General features: G+C 41.0%; 1 protein-coding gene across 20 annotated transcripts in view; it reads left to right on the top strand.

Annotated features, from left to right (window-relative positions):
- Nucleotides 1-7264, top strand: part of zmp:0000000926 (ataxin-1) — a 39005-nt gene extending 31741 nt beyond the window's left edge. For 10 of the 20 annotated variants that reach the window (XM_058762490.1, XM_058762486.1, XM_058762483.1 and 7 more), the window contains 2 exons: nt 2171-3821; nt 6005-7264. In XM_058762490.1, coding sequence (XP_058618473.1) covers nt 2481-3821; nt 6005-6403 — 1740 coding nt within the window. In that variant the 5' untranslated portion in view covers nt 2171-2480 and the 3' untranslated portion in view covers nt 6404-7264. Of the gene's footprint in view, nt 1-3; nt 3822-6004 lie in introns of those variants that run through there. The other 10 variants (XM_058762497.1, XM_058762495.1, XM_058762496.1 and 7 more) reach the window with 3 other exon arrangements.
- Nucleotides 7265-7591: the final 327 nt, after the last annotated feature.

Raw genomic sequence — 7591 nt, 5'->3', positions numbered from 1 at the left:
AGCAGTGCTTTTCATTTTGATCTCAATCAAATTCATTAAAACTGTTTACTGTGTGTGTGCTTGAGACATGCCTGGAAGTTAGAAAACAAATGTAATTTTTCTGTAATCTGTGCTTTTCAATGTGTAACATAGTTTACTGCAATTATGTAGTGTATTTTGGTGTTTTTTGGGGGTTTATTTTTTATTTTTTTGTAAGAGTCATCGAAGATGTTTTTCCACTAGTGTGTATGGCGCAAAGTATTTGCACTAGAACTTGAGTTAGCATTAAAAGAAGAAGCTGGTGAGAATAAACGGACTTTGAAACTTCTGAAATAATTAAATGAGCCTGGAATGCACCTTTTCGAGACTAGTTGTCAGACTGATTCTGTCAGTGTTTTTTCTACTGTGATTTTTTTATTTTTTTTATTTAAATGACTAAGCTTTCCAAAGATCATATCTAAATGTATAAATTTGCAGTACATGATCGAGAAACATCATGTTAGAGTGATTTAATTTGTTACAACAAGCAGGGCTGTAAAAATGATTAGCAGTAAGCATAGGGATTGTGGTATAGGGTGTAGAATATATTTGTAGCCAACTTTCAAAAACTAGATGTGCAGAGATAATTGTGGCATGTTTACAGCTGTCAGGAGGTATGTAATTTTTTTAATTGTATTTATGAACTCTTCACCTAGGGATAGTAACAACTCAAGATAGAAAACAGATAAATATCAGTTTACATAATTTAAGTTACTTTCTATGTCTAGCTTTTGTATTTTAAATTTTTCTGTTTAGAATGAAAAATGACCATTTATTTATGTATTTATTCATTCATTCATTCATTCATTCATGGAATAATATGATTATGTTTATTCCAGGATTTCCTTACTTGGGTCATGTATTGCATTATGAAAATTTATTATAGAGATAAACATTATGTGCAGTTTAATTACTTTACATACTACATAATGTGACTTGTGATACACAAAAAGAGTGTGTAAACACTATCAGAAATAATGAAGCATTTGGAAGCACTTGACAAATCATATAGTGTCTTATTATGCTAATGCTCAGTTCCCTACATATTTTTAATGTTCTCCACAAATTCGCACTAGCACTTTAGGTTACATAAATAGAAGGAACTTGTGAGAATAGACAGAAATGTCTCCTTTTTGTCTAACTTTGCTTAAAGTTGTTTTATCAGCTTGTTCTTGGGTGATGAGTACAGTTTGTCATGTGAACAGTTTGTCGGCATACATTTCCTGATAAAATCCCTATATAACCCTCTCAGCTCTCTTTGGTCACTGTAGATGTATGGAATCAGTTTCCATGGAGACAACAGCAGGGTATTGGGTTCAATCCATGCAGACAGTGTGGTAGACAGAGGCGTTGAGAAAGAGACCAGATGTGCTGGCAGTGTATTGCAGTCAAATATAAGTGTCTAATTTAGAGTGCTGGATTGACATTAGAGAAAGTTCCCCACAAGAAGGTGTGAATGAAACAAGCAAGTTTCACTGCTTTAAACCTTTCAGCCATCCTTTGTGTGTGTGTGTGTGTGTTTTAAATGCCTCCGCATTAGTGATCTTTAATCGTTAGGTAACTTTCCCAATCACTACAACAAGTTCTGGAATAAGTCCGGAGATTCCCATCACAGCTTATTAAGCAGAAGCAACCTATTTAAAAACTGGCATGTAGTCTCTTGCCATACTTGTATGTGTGTGGGTGAGAAAATCTTGAGTGTTTGTCTATCAGTATATGTTTTTGTGTGTTTGTTGGTAGCACAACAGCAATATGGTGATAATCGTGTGGAAGTTATATTTAGAGCAGTTGGACAATTTATTTCTCCCAGTATAAAGCTTTCAGATGTTCCAGTCTGCAACTACATAGCCATTAAGTCATAGTCAAAGTCTGCTTTATTGTCAATTCTGCCACATGTACAGAACATACAGAGAATTCAAATTATGTTACTCTCAGACCCTTGGTGCATACAGGTAACACTAAACACTGGGTGGAATGTAAATATACAAATAAATGCAAATTAAATATAACATAAAAATACAACTATACAAATAAGGGCATGCAAAAAATAAAAGCAAACAGAGAAGAAGGTAATCATATGTAGTGGCCCCTGAAAGTGTATGGACACTCTTTAAAATGTTTGATGAACTAAATCTATGGTTAATCTGCTTAGGTACTGCAGTGACATTCAGAAATAAGTTTTATCTGTGAATCAAGTATACTGTTTAGGGCTACTGCAAGAGGTCAGTGCTATTTTCATTTAGTTATTTAATTATTAATTTATTGTATATACATGCACATATATATATATATTTATTTTTTTCCCTTCTCTCTCTCAGGTGAGCGGGAGTTCTGAACGTGGCTGTGTGTGACACGTGGTGTGCGTGATGCTGATCAGCAGAAGAACATGTCTTTCTCCTAGCCCTTTGTTCTTCCCAGCCCATGTAACCTAGAGTGGCCCAGAAGGCCCGGGGGATTGTCCCATGAATCCAAGCCCAGACCGCAGCAAGGAGTGTCTCCCCCCCAAAAAGCGGGACTCCCGACAGGGCTCGTCAGATCAGCCAGCCCCAGAGGATGACTTCAAACCCCCCGCCCCTTTTCGAAGCCGAAGGCAGCACCACTCCACGGAGGGTCACCGAGAGAGCGGGGATCTTCTACCACCCCCTCCACCCACACTGCCACCCCTTCCTCTGTCATTGCCTTGGCAGGTGTCCTATACTCCCTCCGTGCATCCCTCATACCTGCCGGTCCAGGTGGGAGAGAGGCGAGGGTTAGCTTCGGCATCCTGGAGAGAGGCATTGTGTGGACGGGGTGTGGATGGAGGACTGGAGCACACCGTTGCCCATCCCTCTCGTTGGCTGAGCAGCGACATCCCCCCAATTAGTGTGCAACCGCTCATCTCTGTGCCCATGTTCAAAAGTGTCTACGCAGGCGAATCCAGAGAAATGTGGTCCTACGGCCCCAGTCGACGAGACTATAGCTCGTCTCTATTCTCCCCTCACCTCTTTCCGCAGCCTACAGTTTATCCCCACGACACTCTCCCAGAAAGCAGACTCAGGTACCAAGGCAGACGGCCCAATGGTGTTGAAGGCACAGATAGCGGGTCTGGGCCTAGCAGAAGGATGCCCTCTTGTGATGGCCGTGGGAACGACAATGTGACCAGATTAGACGGTCCACATGCCAATGGCAGGAGAAGACAGGAGAACACAACAAGACAGACTACCGGAAGAGGCCTTCCGCCACGAGAGAGCACAAGTGCACATTCCTCACCGTGGGACAGGGACCCTCGGGGAACACCCAAAACGCCAATAACCCCCTTGCCAGACGCAAGGACAGGAAGGGCAGTCACCTCTCAGGACCATTTCGGTGGTAGTACCTCTCAGGCTGGAGCTCAGATCTACTATGCTGTGGGGTCCCTTTGCCAATCTGCTCACCATAACTCTCAAAAGTACCCACGACTAAGTCCTTCTGTGTCCTGTTCCCCGAGGAAGTCCCAGCACTTCCTGCAAAGCCAACACAACAGCCATGGGGTTGAGACAGAATGGGATCCCTCAGCAGGGTCCTACCATCCTCCCGTTGCTGTGCTCACTGGCCCTGACCCACCCCCTTCTGCAGTCCTACCTCATTTTGCCAAAGGTTCCCTGATCGAGCTGGCCGGCGGCCATCTGAAGAGGGTGGAGGAGCTGAAGACAGAGGATTTTGTGCGCAGTGCCGACACCTTGCCTGAGTTTCACCTGAGCACCTGCACTATTCTGTTAATCTCACCCGGACCCACGTACGGCTTCAACCACTTGCAGGTCTTGCTCACAGACCGCAACACTCAGGTGAGTTTAGCACAAGAAGTATGTACAGAAATCTAAATATACTGCAAACTCAAGTCAAGTCAAGGCCAATTTATTAAAGTGTATTTTTATTAATGCTGTACTACACAAAGTGATGATAAGGAAGGATAAAATCAAATACAGCCAGTTACACTAACACAACTAAACTATGTCTATGTCTACGTTAATCCGGATACATTTGAAAACTGTGTTTTCGTTTTAAAACGGTCTCCGTCCTCACTAGCATTTTCAAGCGTTTCTCAAAAGTTTCTCATCCACATTGAAACGTCAGAAATCATTAAATTCACTTTACTGTGCATGGATAAAGCCTTTAAAAAGCTCACTAAGACGATACAGATGGAACAGACATGATTTACGTTTTCATGCAATTCTTCATTTTATTGACGAAAATATCTCACTATTCACTGACGTGTCCAGGTCACACTCACTCACAATTGTGTGTCTGATCTAAAACGCAACTGCCCTCATGTTTTGCCGCAAACAGCATTTGCGAGTAAATATTTTGTGAACCAGGACTGTGATGAAAAGTGTACCAAGTAACATCTATAGTAAATCTATAGCAACAGTGTGAAAGTGAATAGCACATAAGAGGCATGATACCAGTATAAACATAGATGTCTATTGGTACAATATATGTCACATGAATAAACATGCGTCATCGTTTTCAAAAGCCTCCGTTTTCACAGTCTACACTACAATGCGAAAACAGCGTTTTCAAATTTATCCACTTTGGAGACCATTTTCCTTGACAAAAACACCATCTCAGTGTGGACGGAAGGCCAAACGGAGTGAAAAGGATGCATTTACAAACCAAAACGTATTATTGTGGACAAGGCCTATGGCAGTTGACTTTGAAACGTATTAAACAACCTATAAAAACAAGATTTTTGACATTTTTGTGCATGTTGAATTGGCCTAAATAATTATCAATATGAACAGTAGAGGTGCCTAATAAATTCTGGTTTTCTTGTTCAGCTGAAGGAAGTTCTTTTCCTTCCAATATCTGACTTCGTCCAGACATCTGAAATGGTTACTTATAAAGTCCCACTGAAGTACCTTGAAATGTGCAGAGTTATTCATTGTGTTGACATAATTTCCACTGAAACAGGAGAGCAAGTGGCTCATCACATAGCACGAGTATTATTTCTGCTCGTCAGTGCCGTTTATAACATAGAAGGTGTCTAACCATTTGCAATGTTTGAAATACAGCATTCAGTGTAGAATATGATCTTCCCTGTGCTGTCATGTCTCTGGACCAGACCACACTGTGGAGGTTTGCATGACACTTGCATGAAACCAGACTTCATTCCCCCTAATGGAGCGCATATGAATTGCTCCCTATACATTATAGAACACAGTAGAAGTTTGAAAAGTGACAGATTTCAGAGGAAGCTTTACTTTCTGCTTATAATGTAAGGGATGGGATGATTCCGAAGGATGTCATCAAAATCCTTGATCCTTAGTGGTAGAGAGAAAGTGTAAATTGTGCATTCTTACAATTTGTGTTTTTTTAAAATAGTTTGGATCACATAGCCTTAGCCTTAACGTATCGTCATAATATGTTAATACTATGTCAGATCAACAGCTACTATTAGGGTATTAGGGTTTTGTTGCAACTCGTATGTTGGGGTATAATTTTGACATCATGACATGACATGATTTTTATTTTTATTTTTTGGAATGATTTTTAATTATTAGATGCCTTGGGAATCTGTTGGCTTTTTTATAGTAGATGTCAATTTGAGGAGAGGAATCGGGAAGGTCACTTTATGAACTGACAGCCTCTACTCTTCAACATATTACCACATTCATTTTGGCGTGAGCTATATTTGGAGTTTGCAAAAAAATAAAGTATTTTTAACACTGAGAAATTGCAACAATGTTGTTTTGGCTGTCATAAAACTCCATAGAGTTTATAGCTCAAAAAGAAATTCATTGTGAACAAATTCTGTTTTCTGACAAAGGATTATTGAGCTAAACATGCATTGATAAGTACAGCCACTTGAAATGTTTTTCAATTACAGTGCACATACAAAATCTTAATGTATTTCTTTCTCTGAGTGCGAATCTTTTGCACGAATCCTTTTCTTGGTGAGAATTCTTCTGTGTGAAGTGTCATCATGTGTGGCTTAACCTTACCAAAATGTACGTTCTTGTTTCGGCAGGAGCTGCTCACAGTCCTAGCGGAGTATCCGTTCTTCGTCCGGGACCGCGGCTGGTCTTCTTGCAGTCCCCAGCGGAGCGCCCAGCTGTATGGCCTGCAGTGCCGTCAGCTCAGCACAGGTGACGTGTGTCTGGCACTGACTCCCACACCTGCTTCACTTCACTCCGGCAGTCAGGTGCAGCGTGCGCACATACGCTCAGAGGACGCGGTGGAGGTGGCCGAGAGGATGCCCCATGTCCCCACACCTCCAACTCCGCCAGCGGGACAGCCTTCTCCTTCCGGTTTGCTAAGCGAGCGGGCCCGCACCCGCAAGAGACGCTGGTCCGCCCCTGAGCTCCAGCCAGGAATCAAGACTAGCACCCATTTACCTCAAGGCTCGAAACACGAGAGACAGCAGTAAGGTTTCGAATCAACACCACAGGAAGGTCGAGAGTCTGATTATTGGTAACCTCACAGATACCGTGGAATAGCTAGTAAATTGTTCCCCTTCTTTCCTCCACTGTTAAATGTGATTTCAGAATGTAGAACAACACATGCTAGCCAGTTCCAAAATGCACAGTGAGACAATCAAAAATCACTTCTTTGTGATGCCACGCACCTTTTAGTTATGCTAATCTCAAGCCTTTTTCTGCAGGGTATGTCTTTTTAATCTGTATTATAACAAACCGATACTACTGGAAGAAAAAAGACAAAGTACACAAATATATGAGAATATGCTACAGGAAATAGTCAACTGTTAAATTCGTAATGACGTCTCGTTTCACGCTTATGAACTGCGTATGTACCTTCAGTCTAGCAGGCAAGCTGAATGTATTAAGCAGCCTTCAGCCAGGCTTTCAGTGTGGGGTCAATATGCTAGTTCACTTTAGCATTACACTCCAGCCTGTTCTTACCAAGGGAAGAGACACTAATGTGGGAATGAAAGCACACGCGACCCTGAGCCTGGTGTTTTTAAAGAGTGATGGTGCTAATGACACATCAGAAAAGTCCTCTGGTGATTGTGGGTTTCCCTTTGACATTTCCTTGTGAAAAAGGACAGAAATCTAGTGTTTTGAAATCAGATACGGGTATATCTACTCATGATTAAGCACACTCTATCACTTTATTTTTCTCTCTTTTTTGTGGTTTCTCAAATAATGTTTGCTGTTAGTTTTTTTGTTTCTTTATAAATGTTCTAATTGCTCTAAAAATGTATATTTTTAAATTTGTGAGACTGTAATACAATGTTCGCTAGAAATAAAAGAACAGCTTTCTAGATTTATATCGAATTCTATTTAGCATCTTAATGAGACGACAAATGAGATGTATGAAATATAAAAACCTTGAGATGTTACTATGGCTACGGTCACACTGTTAGTGTGAAATGTCTAGGGCTGGACCAGAATAGTCGATCATTCGAATATTCGTTCGGTGGGTTGGCATTCGATTTTCAATTTTGAGATTCGAATATTCTTTTTTTCTTTTTCTTGTTTTTTTGAACACCTGGCATCCCCCGCGAAACGGTTCTCATTCGCGCTTGAATATGAATCGCCCATGAGTGAACGTCATGATTCAGAGATTCATTTTTGAGAAGACAAAAAGACCTCAG

This window comes from Onychostoma macrolepis, chromosome 23, assembly GCF_012432095.1.
Source record: "Onychostoma macrolepis isolate SWU-2019 chromosome 23, ASM1243209v1, whole genome shotgun sequence".
NCBI classification, from domain to species: domain Eukaryota; kingdom Metazoa; phylum Chordata; class Actinopteri; order Cypriniformes; family Cyprinidae; genus Onychostoma; species Onychostoma macrolepis.
The sequence above is the reverse complement of the archived record's forward strand: the minus strand, read 5'-3'. Positions and strand labels throughout refer to the sequence as shown.